Source organism: Actinia tenebrosa, unplaced genomic scaffold (assembly GCF_029948245.1).
Source record: "Actinia tenebrosa isolate PJP-AT-01 unplaced genomic scaffold, QUT_ActTen_1.0 PGA_scaffold3__52_contigs__length_22856419, whole genome shotgun sequence".
Taxonomy (NCBI): Eukaryota; Metazoa; Cnidaria; class Anthozoa; order Actiniaria; family Actiniidae; genus Actinia; species Actinia tenebrosa.
The window spans coordinates 917,915-937,963 of NW_028292580.1; the positions used below are offsets into that span (position 1 = coordinate 917,915).

At 41.6% G+C, this 20,049-nt stretch overlaps 1 protein-coding gene across 1 annotated transcript in view; it reads right to left on the reverse strand.

The window, feature by feature from the left end:
* The window catches only part of LOC116291014 (prolyl endopeptidase), a 42,692-nt gene that overhangs the window by 9,758 nt on the left and 12,885 nt on the right, over positions 1 to 20,049 (reverse strand). The window contains exons 9-14 of the mRNA XM_089035085.1: positions 19,435 to 19,530; positions 19,262 to 19,366; positions 18,385 to 18,489; positions 16,335 to 16,415; positions 14,692 to 14,805; positions 12,959 to 13,107 (exon numbers count right to left, since the gene is read on the reverse strand). Of these exons, the coding sequence (XP_088891211.1) occupies positions 12,959 to 13,107; positions 14,692 to 14,805; positions 16,335 to 16,415; positions 18,385 to 18,489; positions 19,262 to 19,366; positions 19,435 to 19,530 (650 nt within the window). The remainder of the gene's footprint in view (positions 1 to 12,958; positions 13,108 to 14,691; positions 14,806 to 16,334; positions 16,416 to 18,384; positions 18,490 to 19,261; positions 19,367 to 19,434; positions 19,531 to 20,049) is intronic.

Genomic DNA, 20,049 nt, shown 5'->3' on the forward strand with positions numbered 1-20,049 from the left:
CCTGGTCATTGATTATTTCCTGCTTTTCGGATATGTTTTTTTCCAGGTCTTCGATGGCCTGATCTCTTTGCTGGATTTGCTCTTCTTTAATGTTGATTTCAGCAACTAACTGCCGCCGCTCCACCAAAGAACCCTCTATGGTGGTACGTAAGTCCTTGGCTTCTTCCTTGCTCATATCCAGGTCTTGCAGGGCGAGATTGAATGCCCTTTGGGCGCTGTCTTTTTCGCGAAGAGAAATGTCTCTTTGTTCTCTAAGTTCTAATATGTGTTGATTCTTGTCGTCAAGTTCTCTCTTTTGAGCATCAAGGAGTAGTCGGTTTTGCCGTATGTAATCTGCTTCCCTTTCCTCCATCGCTTGCTTTAGCTCTTCTACTTCCCTTATCGCCTCAAGACCTTTTTGTTGCCGCTGCATTATGGTCTTAACTCTTTCGACGGCTTCGTCAATATTCTCACTATTTTCTCTCATTCTTTCGGGTAAGTTGGGTTCTCCTAATGCCTTTCTAAGGGTTGGAGGAATATTTTTATCTGCGTAGTATTTACCATTTATGTCCCTGATGACATATGGATGAGCATTAGACCTATTTAACCTTGCTACTACGACTTCCCTGCCCCATTCGTTATCCGCGTCAAACATTACTTGGACTTTGTTTGGATCCCAGTTTGGGAATTCTTCCTTGATCCTATCAAAATCGTCCGGGGTTTCTTCCATGGATTCGTCCATTTGTTCCTGAACCCTACTAAGCCATGCAGCGCCGGGGGCTTCGGGGATGTTGCCGTCCGGACCAAAGCTGCTTTCCGCGGTTTTGCTCCTAGGAGGTTTCATCATCGTGTTACTACCAAAGTCGATGTTATCGAGCTTTATGTATTCTGGTATGGGTTTGCCTGGGTTCTTAGTGCGGTATTTGTCTAGGAAAGCCATCCAGCCGGCGCGGGCTCTTTTTCCAAACCGACGCACCATGTTACCTCGGAATTCCGTGGGGTCGTTGGTTTTAGGTAGTAAAGACTCGTATTCATCGTCGTTAATGTCGACTTGACCTTCTTCGGTGGTGGGGTCAAAATCCGTTCCTTCTACTTCCATTATATATGATAAGCTCAAAGTTAAACCCCAACATATTACCTAAGCAGGTTGGCGGACTGAAAGCAGAACGCACCTTTCACCGGGTTACATTCACGCCTTCTAGCGCTAAGCCAGGTGAGACGCTGTATGTAGGCGTGCCCCGCCTAACGGATAACCTAGTATTGGTTCCTGGCACCCTGGCTTTAAGGTTCGACCTAGCGGTGCAGTCAAGCCCCACAGATGAAAGGATTATCGTTAACAACCTTGGTCGCAACATTGTTTCTAAGATGCGCGTAAAGTTCGCCGGGGAATCCCTCTTAGACTTAAACAACTATGACCTGTACACCACCTACAAAGATCTGTGGCTGACTGCATTCGAAAGGGCACAAAAAATAGAGCAGGGTATCGGTAGCGCAATATTACGTAAGGTTAGGACTCCCACCAAGACACAACCTACTGATTCTGGCGACGCAACTGACGTGGCAGATGCAAAGGCCATCAAGACAGCCTATGGTACTAAATACGTAATACCATTGGACTTTGAGGCTATTACCAGCCACGGGGTTTATTATCCTAGACAGTTGAGTGAGTTGCAGTTTGAAGTGACCTTAGCCAACATGGCTAACATCATTGGCGGGTTAAGCACTGCGTTGTCGGGAAGTATTCATCCATACGCCATTACCAACCTGGAATTGCAGTATGAAACCATACACTCCGAAGATCTAGCACGTAGCGCTGGCATGGAATACAGTGCTGGAAAGGCTTTCTTGTACGACCACGCGGTAATGTACAAAACCTTTAGTTTCCTGGATAAGACAGACGCGGTAATTACTCAGAGCATTAATTTACCACGTCGTAGTCTTACGGGGCTGATGTTGGTATTTATTAAGCCTTATGAAGCCGGTAAGCGCGACTCTGAAGCCTTTCATAACCCCGGCATCACCAACGTCGGGATTAGCATCAATGGAGTTCCAAATAAGGTGTATTCGCAGGGAATGAAGCCCTCAGACATCTACAGGGAAATAAAAAGAAAGTTTGGGGATCAAGTTGCACCCGGTGAGTTCTTTACCAATAAGTATGCACTGTGGATTGACATGCGAACCACCAACGACGAGGATTTACATGGGCAGGGATTGCGTCTGGTAAATACCCAGGACGGCATTACCCTGGAAATCAAGCGTGACTTAAACGCTAGCGCAGGCGACTCAGACAAGATCAACGCATACATCTTCGTGGTGTCTGACGCCCAGTTGAGCGTAGAAATGAATCAGCTAAAGAGCGTTGCGTATTGATTCGCGCGCTGCGCTCCCTCATCCAAGAAAGGATAAAATATCCCTTACGTATATAATGCTTCGCGTATTCGAAAACAACAACACCAAACTGCAATGCATAGTGAAAGGCGATAAACTTTATTTCAAAGCAAAGTCCGTGGCTGATGCCTTGGGCTACGTAAATTCCAGAAAAGCGGCGTCTGATCACGTCTCAGAGGAAAACAAGGTAACTTTGAGGTCTATAAAGGGTGTAAATCTGACTGACACCCTTAATGCGCAACCACATTCCGTTTACATCACTGAAATGGGTCTTTACGAGTTAATATTCGGATCTGAAAAGTCCGTAGCTAAGGAGTTCAGAAAATGGGTGTTAGGTGACGTTCTCCCTACCCTCAGGAAAACAGGTAAGTATGAAATAGAGCGGCGCTTTGACGGTCCTAACAAGTTGGTATTCAAAATAGAAAATGAATTTGACCTGCATAAGAAGGTCGTAAACTACATACGTCGATTCCACCCTATCCTACTGCTCGCACCAGGTCTTGGAGAACTACAGGACTCAGCCAGCAAAAGGATAGTATGTTGGCAAAAAGGGTATCAGGCGGGGCAACCCGACATCTTAGTCCTTAATGCACATAAAAAGTATAATGGGTTATGCCTGGAGTTGAAGACGCCTAAGGGTAACGGCGTATTATCCTCAAAACAAGAGGCGTTACTCACACAATACGAGGCAAATGGTTACCTAACCATGGTGTGCAACGATTACGACCTTATATGTAGGGAGATCGACCATTACGCGGAAGGCATTCGTGTACCTTGTCCTTGGTGTGTTAAGGCTTTTAAGACGCAGGGGGCGTTAAGGACTCACCAAAGAATATTTCATAGGTATAATGATCATTGAACAGACACACTGGCGTAATCTGACCGTTGGTCAAACTTACAAAATAAAAAATTATGTCATGTTTGAAGATATCAACCGATTGAGGTTAATCTTGATGCATGACAATGAAGAGTGCACTTTATGGGCACCTGACTGCGTGCGGTATGTCCTTCAAGGTGAGGAATACACACACGTAAGAAGTTATGGTAAAGTGAATGGTCGATGGAAGTTTGACATCGAACGCCGCACCGACGCTAATCCATTATGTGATTAGTCATCCTCGTGGGCGGTTAGGTATTGGTCTGCTATGTCGGACCTCATTTTTTCTGTCATGTAATTAGTATGGTAAATTAAGGCTCCTCCTGCGAACGCTGCGATGTAAGGTAACATCATATATTATTCATTTTTCCATGCTTTTCTTACAGCAAGGTAATGGTCTAAGGGCTTGGGTCCGTCGTACAGGCAACACCAAATATGTTGACCGCTACGTATACAGCCACATCGGTTGCAAATGCCGTCCCAGTGTTCCCTGTATTCCCATCTCACGCCCTCAACGTCGTCAAAGCATACGAAGGTCTGGTCTATTTCCTTCTTACGCCGCGTGAGCGCCCGGGAGGTTTCGTGGGGACAACAACGTTCGGCTAAGTCTCCGTGGGTTTCACAGACGACATCTTCGAGGTGGTAACGACGACAGCGGTATTTATGCCAGTTCTCCTCGAAGTGAGGTTCATCGCAACGGAGACAACGGTCTTTGAGGCAGACTCTGTTCTCGCGGTGATATCGTAGGGCCTGTACAGTGGACAGTTCCTTACCGCAGTCACCGCAAAGGGTACTTATGGTCTTCTGACAGACTTTCTTGGAAAGATGGTATTGCAGTCGCTGCTTACTGCTGAGAGATTTATTACATCGCATGCACTCCATTATATACACCTTATTTTTTATTGTTATTTTGTTAAGCCCCCATTAAAAGATGAGGTATCATTCTTTCTCATTGTTGAAACCAGCAAAAAGATAATCATGTTAACCATTCTTCGATCGTGACGATTTAACAAAATGACAATAAAAGATAGGCCCTTACTTGAGACCTCTTTGCAGCATTTAACAAAATAACGATAAAAAAGAAAGACCTATGCTAATTCCTCTTGCTGGGGCTTAGTAAGATCTTCTTTGCGACCTCTTACTCTTCTCGAACGTCGTCTAAAGTCCTTTGTGCTTTAGTATCCGCGGGACACCAATGTCCAACGAAGTCTTCTTCAGAGAATACCTTATTACAGTGACGGCAGCTGTGTTTCTTACGAGGCTTTGGCGTTGGAGGGGTAACGATGATGCAGTCAGCAGGTAGTTCGCACGTAATGCAGTCCATATATCTATGGGGGATATCGAATGAAGTCCTTAATGGACTCCTTAGCCCAGCCCGCCATTGTCAAAAGCGCGCCAAACCGTTCTGCACGCTTCAGACCACACATTTCATCGTACAATTCCTGTACGCGCTCTTTTAACCGGTCTATCTCTTCCCTTTGCATTTCTATGGTGTCTCTTTTATCCTTTGCGTCGGCGGTAATCCTTCTTACTGCGTCCACTGGGTCCATTGTATATATAATGGATCCGAATCATATTCCCTGCAATGCTCTGATAGTAGGACCCACCGGCTGCGGAAAGACCCAGTTCGTGGTAGAGCAGCTATTAGGACCCTTTAGATACCGCTTTGACTACATAGTGCTGCTTTGTCCCACCTACGTGAATAACCGCACCTGGACGGGTATAGGAGTGAAAGATGACGACTTCTTCGTAGATATTTTAGACCCTAACGAGTTATCCGGCCATCTTAAGTTTTGGCATAAGCGATTCCCTAAAGATACGCAGACTTTACTCATACTGGATGACATCGCCTGCGGGGACGACGTAAAAAAGCGCACCTCCGAATTAGTGAAGCTCGCTTTCAGCGGCAGACACGACAATATCAGCGTTTGGTTGCTTTCCCAGCAGCTTACCAGTGTCTCTAAACCCTTTAGGGAAAACATAGGCTCTCTCGTAGTATTTTATACACCCAGTAAGTCTGACCTGGAAACCATCTTAAGCGACTACGGCGGTGAGATATCCAAGGAACAGTTACACGAATACATGCGACACCTAAAAACGCACCAACATTCCAAGATGATCTTCTCTTTGAGGTTTCCTTATGACGTTAATGTATATGGACATTGAGCAGCTCTTAGATGAAGTCCCCACACAGTTAGATGAAAGTAACCTCAAGGAACAACTTAATATCCTTGTGTCTTCGGGGAAGTGTAAAGAAATGATAGGCAAGGAACTTACCCATGAGCAAGTTAACAAGTTGTCGGAAGAGGAGGTTAAGAAGTTCCATAAGAGGTATGAGGCCGCCCTTGCAAGTAAGACCACGGACGCCGTAGCAGACTCCGCTATCCGACTTGCGACTAAATTGCTTGGACTTGCACTGCCCATAGACGACGTGGAGCAACTACAGAAGGACATAAGAGATGACTATGTCATCGCCCAAGAACTTAAGATAACCTGTGGGTGGTTGTCTTTGAAGTGCGGTAAGTTAATGGCAGTCGCCTCTGCGGCACTTCACGTAGCTCAGCACGTCGACTTGAAGGAGGTACTAGGTTCCTTAGGAACATCTTGGAAGGACTTCAAGAAGGACAGAGACGTCGAAAAGGTCTTCCAGGCAGCACTTGCTGAGGCACCTGCAAGTGACTTATCAAGTACTTAGTCAAGTCATTCGCGGGAATTACCCAGGTCGCCTCAAGTACCTAGTTAAGTACTTATCAATTCCTTCAAGTCCTTAGATATAAATGAGTGAAGCTGAATCGAAGGCGGAGGAAACCCCCCAAGTAGAGGAGCGACGAATCACCAAGGCTAAATCTCCAGGCAGAGTTGCTGCCGGTAAGAAGCTCGCGGAGATGAACAGGAAGAACAAAGCAAAGAAAGAAGAAAAGGTGGAGGAAAAAGAAGAGGAATCCTTCATTAATCCTGGGTACGTCATCGGCGCGTTAGGAGTCGTTATAGCAGCAGGCAGCCTTTACTTACAATGGTGGGCTACGAAAAAGGTAGAACCACCAACATATCACGCGCCCGTGCACGCACCTGTGGAGGTTAGAAAAAGTAAGATCCCTGAAATGGAGTAATAACCTTCTCGCTTTGTAATATAATGTCGACCGCGTTGTTGAAAACTGTTGAAGAGGCAGCTATCATTACTTCCATCGTTGCGGGTATTGGTTGGGTAGGTAAGAAAGTGCTCAAAGAAGACTTTACTGAAGACCCAAGCAAGAGCTTCGCTAATTTTGCTAAGATGACCGCTGCCGTTGGCGGGGCTATCATGGTAAAGGATTACCTACGGAAGGAAAAGTACCTACCTAATGTATAATGGTTAGCTTAGTCGCAGGTGGAGTCATTGCAGCTTTAGCATTTACAGGGGCTAATTATGGTGGTCAGTATTTGGATAGATTAGTTAGAGGTGATCGCAGCGGAGACTTAGCCGCCGAAAGGAAGAGACACGACTTAGCGCTGGAGAAATATCAGCGAGACGTGGCGGCTTGGAATGAAAAAAGACAAGCTTACAGGGATTGGTTGGACAAGAACTACCAAGACAAGATGCAGGCGGATAAGAACTTCGAAAACACAGACTACGCCTTCAAACTTTATGCGCAAGCACACCCCGCGGCATTAACGGGGTTAAGAAAGCCTCAGTTCAAGAATTACTACCAGCCTTCTAAGAAACAAAAAGACAATGAGTTGGTCTTCGTAGGAGTTGCAGGGCTGGCCGGAGGCGCGGCCTTGGCGTATCTGCTCTAACGAAGGGGACTTGTCCCCTGTAATATATGATCGTCTTTTTGGAAAGCGACAAGAATGACTTTACTACTTATCTGAATCCTCCCATCAAAGCCTGTAAGGTTCGGTTGGTTAGTTGCTCTTTGTACAATTCTTGGCATAATTTAATTAATGGCTTTGTCATCGGAACTTCCGGCACCAAACCAAAAATACCAGATTCCCATTACACCCCCATAACACTGGCTAAGGAGCTAGCAAAGCATGGATATACTCTTACCACAGGATTACCCCATGAAATGAAATTCAAGAAAAATAGTGGAAGCGCTAATTTAAAGGACAGTTCATTGGTAGAACTCCTGGGCCTTACTAGTACCACGATAAATAGCGGCAGTACATATGATGTGAAATGGAAAGTCGCATCCTCTTACGAAGTCTATTGCGACTTAGTCCATAGTTACAACAATGGAGAAAAGTCTTCTCTTATGTCCAAGTTTCTACCCAAAGGTAATCCATTTGACCCAGTAGAATACACTCCCATTTCTTTGAGCTATGACTTATCTAATTTGGTAGAAAGCATAAACATCACCATTAAAGTGGACGGAAAGACGGTGGATTTTAACGGACGTAAGATCAATCTTGTTTTGGAATTCATATAATGGGCCGCGTAGAGGACAAACTCAAAAGGATTTACTATGGGCCTGAAGGCTATTGGAAAGGAGCGTCAGCTATCAAGAAACTCGCGACCGCGGCCAGGGTATCAGACGAAACGGCTAAGAACTGGTTGAAAAAACAAACCCTCTGGCAGGTTTATCTTCCCGTGCCCAAGTACATTCCCAGGCCCAGCTTTACCGTAAATACCCCTAATGAAGTTCATCAGGCGGATTTGCTCTTCTTACCACATGACAAGGTGAGAAGAAAGACCTATAGGTACGCTTTGACCGTAGTTGATATCGCAAGCAGATACAAGGACGCCGAACCTATAACCAGCAAGGATTCTGGGGAAGTCGCAGAAGCCCTAGGTAGGGTTTATAAGCGCGTCTTGAAATGGCCTAAGCTGCTGCAAGTGGATGCGGGGACGGAGTTTATGGGCGTGGTTACCAAGACCCTGAAAGACCACGACACTAAAATTAGAAGAGCTAAAGCAGAGTACCACAGGGGCCAGAGCATCGTCGAAAGATTTAATAAAACCCTGGCCGAGCGTCTCTTTGGATACCAGTATTGGAAAGAGCTGGAAGATCCCTCCAAACGCAATAGGGAATGGACTCAGAGGCTCCCCCAGGTCGTCGCAGCTTCGAACAACGAGGCGGCCAGGGCTACGGGAATGAAACCCAGGGATGCCATAAAAAAGAAACACGTGGAACACAAGTCCTTCATCAGAAGTTCGAGGGCGGTCTTCCCCCAGGAAAAGAAATTAGGTAATGTCACGGTTCGATATCTCTATGAGTCGGGTGAATTAGAAGGAGGATCCAAAAGAGCTACGGATCCTAATTGGTCTTTGGAAACTTACCAGATCCGAAGTGCGATAGCTAAGAAGGGCCAGCCCATCTTGTATTATCTTCATGATGGTCCCACGCGTGGGTTCGTCAAAGAAGAACTGCTTATCGTGTGATGTCCGAATGCTATCGTATGCACTCCGTCATCACACATCCATCGCTTACCGTCAAATGCAGACAGTGACACCTTCTCCTGCGTGACGTTATGTATCTGATGACCATAGCTGCGCAGGCTGTTCATCTTATGCCGCTGTTCCTTGCGTGTTCGTAATACGTTGAGGTAGGACTCGTGCGTAATGTCCTTCTTAACCACATACTTTTTTACGCCTTTAGCTTTCTTTTCTACGCCGTCTAACTTTAGCACGCTGTACATCTTTGGTTTCAGGCCCACGTATTCCACGATGGGTTTTCCTTTCATCTCATCCTTCATTTTCCCGATTACTTTCTTGTTTTTAGGGGAGTAAAGAAAGTGGTCGCGTGGGTAATCGCTGGTGTCGTATTCATCGATGTCGGGAACACAGTCTTCGTAAATGTCTTCCGTCTGCACCTCTAGTATCAAGGAATCGGTGTCGGTGTATAAGAGGCGGCACTTATCACCGTATTTCGGTTTTAGCTTGTCGTAGTAAAACTCATACATGAGCAGCTTTGATAGGTCTAACACTGTAAACCCCGTGTATACGGGTTTATTCAGGAATAGATTCGCTTTCTTCATGTGAATCACGTAGAAGTTTAACATTTCTACGTATCTAACGAATCCAGGCTGTGACACGTATGCTTCTGCTTCCTCTCTGGTGCTGGCTATCTTTATGCTTACGCGCTTGCGGATGTTCTCCATTGTCTTTCCGAACACGCTGTTGTTCATCAGTTTGAAGAGGTTTTTCTCGAAGTCATTTTTCGCTGCGGTACGCTTTTGCGTGTTAAAGTCAATGTAGGGGCGCATCCATGGTTCCTGCGTGAACTTCAAAACGCGGTGGATCTTCTTCACGCGTAAGCCGTGGCGCACATAGAACTGCAGGTTGCGGTAATGCACCACGTACTTTCGCTTGTCCATCAGGTTCATAGTTAGTTTCCTGTACGGTTTGTAACCAGGGCACATTTGCTTTTGCAGCGGACTTAGCTGCTTAAATGGTATCTCTATCGCTTCTGGTGCTAAGGGGAACTCATTGTGTTCGTCGTGCAGGCGCTCTGGGTACTCCAGATCCACTTCTAAGACGTAACCCTTGTCTTCCTCCTTTCCTACCTGCATGTAGAAGTCTATCGGCTTCACTGGATCCCATTCGAAGTCGCGTACAGGTAAGTACTGCGACATTGCCCAACCGTAGAGGTTGTTTGCGTCTAAGTAGAAGATGTATGTGGTTGGCTTCTCCGGGTCGTACTCCACCGTGGGATTGTTTGCGCGGGCGTAACGTCGGCTGGGTCCGCATACGCCGCCACGAATACCGTCTTCCATAAACCGATACATGTCGTACTCCGTTAGGAGATCCAACTGCGCATTTGTCTTCTTTAACAAAGCACTCCAGCTGAGCCCAGGAGCCGTGTAGAAATTAGCGGGATCCAATCCGTAATATTCCATAGCCATCTTTCTGAAGCTTTGGAAAACATCTGCGAGCAGCACTACGTCAGACCTTAGGTAGATGTCGTGGTAGTCACCCATGTTCTCACAGGAGTACTTTTCCCACACGTCTAACGCATGCTGGTACTCCTCATCCTTTATACCGGACTCGTTTAGGGTGCTGTAGAAGCGATCTTTGGGTGGTAGGGGTTCTTTGAATCGATCCCAGGAGTCCATGTATTCGTATGGGTAGACTCCTTTCCTTTCCGCGCCGTATTGACTGGAAATGGGAAAGTTGGTGTTATACTTTACGAGGTTTGCCAAGGAGTCCGCCATAAACTGCTGCGAATCTAAGAACTTTAGCTTACCCACAGTTACGGACATGTAGCGCTCTTTGTTGTTGGGTATGCATTTGACGTCGGAGCCGTCTGTTCCTTGTAGTAGCAAATGGGAGTCGTAACCGCGGAGGTTGTGAAAGAACACCGGAATCTCCATATCTGGATTTACTTTGAAGTTTATATTGCATTTCCAATGAGCCGCTCCTCTGTATTTACCCGTGATGTGGCAGTGATCCCTAACCTTATCCACATAGAAATCCTCAACAAATGCTTTGTGGCAGTGAATGCAGTGCGTGGAGGGCTTTCCCGGCTTCTCACCTTTCTTAGCATACTTCCCGCATTTAAAATGAGCTTCTCCTAGATACTTTCCATCTTCATCCCACGCTTTCTTGGCTCGTCTTCCAAACTGAAGAAGCGTATGTTGACAAATGTGGCATTTTTTTGCCTTGTTAAAAGCCTCCTGGTTCTCTTTGGTAAATTCCATCTTCTTTGGACATCTTAATTGTTCTCTAATCTCTCCCTCCTCTTCTCGCAATGCTTCTAGAAACTCATTAGCTGCGTTCTTACCTCGGTAAATTACAGGAGGGTCGGCCTTACCGTCTGATCTGACTACTATGTAACCAAAGGAGCAGATCTCGTGTAATCCCACCTTATTCGTAGCACCACTTTTCTGCTCTTCCTTAGTTATCAACGCTTCAAAGTCTGCATATATCACGTAAGGCACCTGCATCTGCTTTTGATGGTCTGAGTAGGATAGGTTCTTATCTGTAGGCATCTGGATCCGTTGCGCCACTTCTTCGACTCCGCGACATATTTCGTCGTGATCCTTTAGAGCTTTAACGCTGGTAAAGGATAATAAGCAGCAATCACAGAAGTATTTCTTACCTTTGTGTTTGGTGTGTCTGTAAAATAGTCTGCTAATATGTTTAACCCACGAATAATGTCCGCCGTGGTAGAAAAGGTGTATTCGTTCTCCTTTACTCTTTGACAACACTAGTGGTACTATCGTTTGGTCTCTGACTCCGTAAACGTTAATTGCTAAATCGTTTATTTCCTCAAATATGGGGATGTCTATCAACTGCATGGGAAATTCCACGCCGTCCCACTCCAAATCGTCTGTTGGGTACTTGCTTGGTCTACATGGATCCTTATCTACTGGATACAGTGCAGACCTGATTGCCCACATAAAGCAGCGGTTGTCGTCATTCTTTACGTTAACGATTGCCTTCTTCCTTTCTACCCACACCGGCAGGGGTACGTAACTTCCTCCTCGTATTGGCACGTACCTTGCCATGCTAACCTCCATACCTTCTCCCTCCTCCACTGTCCAACCTGATCCTTCTTTCGTGTAGTTAGACAGCGATTCCATTATTGCTTCTAAGGCTTCGCTGAGTGACCTATCCAGATTCGTGGACTCTAATATCACTAACGACTTTGATCGCAGCATTGCTGTCGTCGTTACCTCATCTTTTGATAAACTTACTTCTACCATTATACTCGCTTTCAGGGCTCCTAATTCTTCTATGCCTTTTCGAAGCGTTCTCTTGACCTTCCTTTCTGACTGACGCCAAAACTGCCTAACGTCAATCTCACCGTTACCGGGTATTGACACCGTTTCGAAATTGCTTTGGGATTCCATCTATATAATAGGAAATATCTTATACCTAATTCCAGACCCTTTTCAGATCGTCGTAGTCATACTCACAATCCTGACAATGCCAAAACAATTTAACCTTAGTCTCAAACTTCTTACCACATCCACAATCATAGCTGCTCATACATTTCGTCTTCATCTTCAAATGCTTCTTCAAGTCCACTTCTTTCTTAAAAGTTCTCTTACAATCTTCGCACTCCATATATAGACTAACATATTTGCGCTGTTGCCCCCAACCACACTTGGAGTGGGTTGTTTCCGTAGGTGGATTTTTGACACGGGTCTTGCCCGTGTTGAGATTGCGCTGGAACCCCCATTCCCTATACTACTACTGATGACTGCCTAGCCTTATTCTGGTGTTTTTCAAATGATTAATTTTCATGACTTCTTTAGAATGTAATATTCCTACGCTAACCTTAAATACATTTTCTACCTTTTCTAGCTTTGTTATTATCATTCTCACCTAATCTATAATATTGTAATGTCAGTAGTGTTTGATAATAAAAATACAATGAATTGGTGGCCAATATTGCATTCTGAATCAGTGTAATATGTACTTTCACTGTTCACTATGTAGTTTCTTGATGTAAAAATGTGTGTAGATAGCTATTCTAAGCTAATTAGAAACGTTTAATTCTTTGTCCCAGGATGGCTAGAGGAAGGTCTTTGTCTTAGTTTTGTCTTAGTATTTTTGTGTATATTATATTTTTAGTATTATTATATATTATATTTTTGTATTTATAGTTCTTATTTATTATTTTTAGTCTTTTACGTTATTTACAGTATCCTAATTTAAAACAAGTATGTGACTTAAGCATTCCTGAATAAATATTGTTTATTATTATTATTATTGTTATAATCATCATCATCATCATCATCATCATTATTATTCTTATCATTATTCTTATTATTATTCTTACTTACCCTCCTCCTCTGATGTTTGCAATGGCGAGAATACCACCAAGGTGATGGATAAACATAATTCGTGTCACACTGAATGAAGGTGTAATGGAGATATTAAATCCCCCATAGCCATACAGAAAAACAGCATTATTTGAGTCCATTGTTATGCCCTAAAAACAGTTTTACACAAGTAAGCATTAAGGAATATACACTTATTTCAATAAAGTTAGTCACCTGAAAAGCTACAAAGCTGAGACCAACAAGGATTATGGGTAGATATATTTTACATGTTTTAACTGCTATATAACTGTTGATGGACTTGAGATCTTCTACCAGTTACAAGTTAACCTCCTCTGAGCATCCTCACTGCTGCAGTTTGTGTCAAAAGCTTTACTTGTTGGATATAAAATATTTCCCATGATTCTCAGCGATCACAGCTTTCTAGGTTTTTGATGACTAACTTTATTGAAATAAGTATATAAAACATGAGTGCTTGTGTCTATGAGGTAATAGCATGATATTGTAAATTATCAAGACCAAGGATGTTATTTCTCAAATATTTTTATAAATCAATATAAAACATGTATCGTTAAAACAATTTAAAGTAAAATCATTAAGAGGGATCTGTCAGTTTGGTCTTTCTATTCAAGGAAAGAATGAAATCGTCCCATAGGGCCTGAAATACATTACTACATCGAAACTATATTTATTTAGTATTTAAACAAATACACATATTTATTACCCAATCCGTCTGTCCTATCACCCTTGGACACATTGCCATGATAATGTACCGGGGGGGTACTCTTGCCCATTTAGGGTATGGATGTGCCGCTAAGCCCTCTGAACTCTGACCCTGTTCCAGAGTAAAAATTGCTGAAATTCATACCCTGTTCCAGAGCAAGATTGCTGAAAACCCTGTTCCAGAGAGGCAAGTGCGATTTTATATACCCTGTTCCAGAGTAGAATCGCTGAAAACCATATCCTGTTTGGCGGCACATACCCATATAGCCAATATAGTGGAGTACCCCCCCCCCCCCCCCCCAGGACAATGTATAACATACCTTTGGCATGTATCTTTTGCTTAAAGGGGCACTTGGATGAAAACGCCCCAATTTTTCAAAGTCCGAATAATTGAAGTATTTGAGGATAATTTGACCCAATTATGATTATGTAAACCAAATTAGTGAAAATTTAGCCTGGGAGCTGAGCCACTTGCTATTGAGATATTTTGGGTTAAAAGAGAAATGAACAATAGGGTTGAGTAAATGACGTCATTTACTCACAATTTATATGCTAAATAAAATTGATAATTCTTATCCAACACATTTTACTGTGAAGAAAATATGTTGCCTGGCTACTATTGGGGCCATATGGATACGTTTAACTAAGTTTAAAGTCATTTCCAATTTTTATCCATTTTTATCCAAGTGCCCCTTTACTGCCGTTTGCATTGCTATGCTGCCACCCCAGAAAAAAATCAAGATGTGCACTTTGCAATAGATTGCCGTCAATCAAACAAGTTGACGTCATTTACAGGTGTTTGAATCGGCCCGAATAGGCCCGGTGAGTGTGGCTCATGTAATACTTGTAAACAATCGACAAGTTTTGGCGCCTTTTGGATCACACACGCGTGTAAATGGCGTCATCATGTTTGATTGACAGCAGTCTATTGCAAATTGCACGTCACGATTTTTGTCTGGGGTGGCCGCGTAGAAATGCAAACGCCGGTAAGTACTTCTTTACGTATGCATTACCTTTTTGTGGACAATAAACATAGGTATTTGTGTACCATCTTTGCTGTTGTAAAACACTTGGTTGGTTTCATACAGACTAGGGTCAAATCCATTGACTTTAGTTTCACGGAAAACCTGACAAACCAAGTAACCATTTGAGTTCATGTGGAAAAGATAAATACATAATAGTATAGAATACAATTCCCAATAGCGCAGCTCACTGATTCTAAAAATAGCTTAAAGATTCGGACAAACATTGCATTCCGTTTAACCACTACGAGGATTATACGAACCGATTTTATTATTTTTACTTAAAGTTACAATAATAACCCATGTAAACTAAGATCAACTGCGATCGGCTGTGAAAAGTATCTGCTGAAAGTAAACTTGTAAGTTTGTTTGTCTGAATTTTGCCTTTGTCTTCGTTTTTATGATGTCACGGTTGAGCTACAACACCCTACTGATACCCTACCAACACCCTACTGATACTCTACCAACACCCTACTGATACTCTACCAACACCCTACTGATATCCTACCAACACCCTACTGATATCCTACTAACACCCTACTGATATCCTACCAACACCCTACTGATACTCTACCAACACCCTACTGATACTCTACCAACACCCTTCTGCTGCCCTACCAATACCCTACTGATGCCCTACCAACACCCTACTGATGCCCTACCAACACCCTACTGATGCCCTACCAACACCCTACTGATACCCTGACAACACCCTACTGATACCCTACCAACACCCTACTGATACCCTGACAACACCCTACTGATACCCTACCAACACCCTACTGATACCCTACCAACACCCTACTGATACCCTGACAACACCCTACTGATACCCTACCAACACCCTACTGATACCCTGACAACACCCTACTGATACCCTACCAACACCCTACTGATACTCTTTCAAAATCCAAAATTAATATAAATTCTAGAAATAGCACCGATGTTGTCTTTTTTCTTGCAATAATCAGCTGTGTGTAATGATACTAAAACAATTAATAGCCTCAGTGATTATTGGTGAATAATAACTGTAGTATTACTATATACAAATATTTAAATTGTAATAAGCTAGATTGTTTATTTGCCTATGTATGATAATTATACAGGCAAATAAATAATCTAGCTTATTATGTCAATTAAAATAGTTGTATTAAGAGAGAATTCTTTTCAAGCAGTAAGCGCCAAAAACAATTTTCTTGAAGAAAGGCTGTTGTACAAGGCTAAAATCTCGTTATTCAGAAAGTTTGAATTGTTTGGCAGTGAAGATGACCGATGAAAGTGGAATCCATGTGTTTATGCAAAGCAATTTAAATTTTACTTGAAAATGAGGTTTAGGCCTTCATTTGCTTATTTCTCATATATTTTCAATAAAAAAAGCCTGACAAAGCAACATTCTAACACAAATGCAACAAAACATCTTTGTATGAAAATACCGCTTCAAACAGGTATTTTATCATAGTACATCAGTTTCTAACTGTTAAAAAAAGGTGTTGAGTGTTAACCCAAAACGAAAATCGGGATTAAAACTCATACGAAAGTCTAGTTTTTGGCGCTTTTTGCCATTATTGCTCATTATTAAAAAAATATTTCTCTTAATATGTAATAATAATGTTATTAATAATATTAATGTGTACCTTTGGTGTCAGTTCTTTCTCAGACAAGTCACAATGATAAATTACTCCAGGTGTGAGGAAGGATTCAAATTTATAAAATATCTGTTAATGAAAATAAAAACATAGCATTGGTTCATCATACTGTCAACTATGTTGGTCTGTCTGTTTCTTCAAAACAAAGAGACAACCCACATGTGGGGATTTGTAGCTACAGGTAGAACCTGAGAAAAGTAGGAGAAGCGACAGGGCAGAAAAACGAAAAGCCCGCCACTTTCACGATTTTTTATTTAACTGAGTTTATCACTCTAAATTTTAAAGCGTTTCATTTGTGTCACTGCTGCTCAAAACTTGTCATGAAAGTTTGTCGAATTGGAATAAATCTACTTATTAGTAATCACGAAAATGTCAGTTTTTCTGCTGATCAAAAATATCACCTCTCCCAAAGTACAAGGCTATTCTCAAATACGCATTCCATAAATTTTGGTCGCATTTGATATTTTGCTATTTGGCTCCAAAAGGACGTGTTTACAAAATATTGAGCTTAAATATGTAAAGCTATCCTTATGGCGAAAGGCCAAAAACTGTTTTTCTGCCCTGTCAGGAGAAGCACAATTATACATATTTGAGTGTTTCTTGACACTTCTACGAGTCAGTGTTCTACTGGTAGTTTTTATACCCATTTGTTTATCGTTGCAAACAGAGAAAGCTTATTTTCTAAAGTGAAATCGATATTAATAAATTATCTAGAATGACCATTATTTTGGATGTAAATGACTCACAAAGTTAATATTAAAACACTTAAATTTCAAATAAATTAATAGAGACCTTTAGCACAACAGTCTTGCTAGGTTACCGCAAACCTCAAGTTGCAGTTTGACGCCAGGTGTTTTCCTTTAAATTCCCCTTTTCGGCGCTAGCCATACGCGTCAAGAGGTATAAATTGTCTTAGATTGTGTTACGGTCACCAAAAAGTTCAGACATTAATCTCGAATTCCCGTACAAATGTACTGACTCTAAATGAACTATTTACTTGGTTAATGTTAAAGTGCTACTACGACGAAAATCACTCAAACTTGGATTCAGCTGAAACTTCCTAAGAATACTCTTTAAAGGTCCAATAATCACTGTATGAAGTGTTTTCTCGATATTCAGTACGAAAGTATGATATTTTTACGATTATTTTTTGGAGTCTGTGACGTCATACACTCAACATCGAACATCGCTCCATATATTTCTTTGTAGTTTATGATCAAAATATCAGTAGTAAAGGGAGAAAGAAATACCCAAACACCCCAAAATATAAATTATAGTCACAAGTAATGTGAAATAAGCACATTAGCCACCCTTTGGGCTTCATAGGAATAAAATAAATTAAGGATTTATATACAAAGAAATATATGTAGCAATGTTTGATGTTAAGTGTATGACGTCACAGACTCCAAAAAATAATCGTAAAAATATCATACTTTCGTACTGAATATCGAGAAAACATTTCATACAGTGATTATTGGACCTTTAAAGAGTATTTTTAGGAAGTTTCAGCTGAATCCAAGTTTGAGCGATTTTCGTCGTAGTAGCACTTTAAGTAAAGTTCTCTACATATAAGTAAATGATCATTTTTCTAGCTTGATTGAAGCTTTTCTTACTGCTGTTAAGATAGCTAACTAAAGAAATCTACCTAAATTTTCTCTTTAAAGTCAGTGAATTTGTATGGGAATCCAAGAATGATGTCCGAAATTTTTGGTGACCATAACACAATCCAAGCTAGCGCTGAAAAGGTGAATTTTCGACATCAATTACCAAGGTGTCATAACAAGTTGGTGCTGGAAGAGCCGCCATATTGAATTTCATTTATGCTGAGTGTTTCTCCGTGTTTGAGGGCACATTTGCATGGGCCTGATCCCTAATGGTTGGCAATTAAACCTGATGCTAAAGGTCTCTAATACCCTGAAACAACCTCTGGAAGGATCTAAGTCTCAAATTGGAATCTAGTGAATTGAAGAACACTCCTCTCCAACTCTGAAAAATTAAAATCAAAATTAGAATACTTATTTCTGAAATGCATACTAACTTCTGAATCTCGTTTACGACCAGAATAGCCAACAATAGATCCAATGTCCAGAGGAAAGGTCATGACTCGATCACCACTTGCTAGGCTGTGCAGATGTAAGACACTCTGAAAGACAAACATCATTCATTTTATATGGTGCATCTTCTCATTGGTTGTCAATACAAGTATGATCTTGTTTGATAATGTTATAAATATAAATTATAGTAAAACCTCTTAATTAAGCCACAGGCTTATTTATAAAGGCATGTTGAAGCGGGAAAGGCCGACTTAATTATTATAGAGTGTGGATAATATTACAGAGATAAGGGGAATTTTGAATTATATGTAGTGTAACACAGTAAGATTACTCTATTGGGATATATATAATATGATATATATTAACTTTCTTTAAACATAGAGTCCAACGGGTCGGGTCATTGGTTCGAGCCCTGTGGTCGCCAAATGCGAATTGAGTTTGTTTGATGTGTTGTTCTCTCCTATGGTACGAGGGTTTTCTCTGGGTTCTCCGGTTTCTGCCCTCCATAAAAATCAACATGTGAGTTGAGCGTTGTGTGCATAGAACATTTAATGTAGTGGTAGTTTGTGTGAGCGAAAAGTGTGCCCAATTTATTTTATTTATTTATATATGGTTAACTCAGAATTAAACTTTAAGTCTTAGTACACAAATATGACTTCCCCCTACTGTATAATCCAAGACATGAATATATTATAGTCATATGATAAATAGTACTTTAATCAGTGCACTTGTAGTGCTATTTTTCTTTATAGGAGTGGAGGGGAGGGTAGGGGGCTCTTTATCTAAAGAGCAGCGGGCTTATTAGACACAGAAAGCTTAACAGAGGAGTTACAAGCTGTAATAATATCAACCCAAAATTACCTTAACATCATGAAGGTAGCAAAGCACAAGTAAATCCTGTCTTACACAAGCAGCCCATTCAAGAACATCCACTTTCTCTTGTGATACTAATGTTGACCATTTGTCCTACAACAAACCAGCACTTGATTGAGGTTTTAATTAAATTGAGAAAGAAAAAAGGTAAATGTTTTTACCTGTTCAGGCTGCAAGAAGTCAATATTGATGAGCTTGTATCTAGGAGAGTTCAAATTGGTCTTGAATGTAAACAATGTTCCTTGGTTGGTTATATACTGTACAAAGGACAAATAAAAAGCACAGTAAATTGCTGTACAGAAATTAGAATTATAAACAAGTAAAATGTACTGTTCAGGAATATGCAGCATGTAAGAATGAAATAGCACAAGCACAAAATAATTAGTATTAGAGACAGACCAGGGGGTTAGCATAAATCCCCTAAAAATATCAAGCAAGCACTTTACCTATGTAAAAAAATATCACCCTATCTCTCCTTTCAGAAAAGAAATATAGAGCAAACACCAAAAAAGATTGCAGGGGTGAATTGACACAAAAAAAATGTGCAACATAAATTCCTACAACCCTTATCTCCCACCACTACTGGCTGAGAACCTGTGAAAATCGTGTAAAAAACCTGTGAAAAATATCTCTGTATTTTAGAAATTTCACAGGTTTTTCACAGGCTCTCACAGGCAATCACTCAATGGTCCATCCCTTACAGAATGAAGCACAGAAAAAAACAGTTTTATTTGTTCTATCAATATATGATTATTAATGATCATAATAAAAAGCAA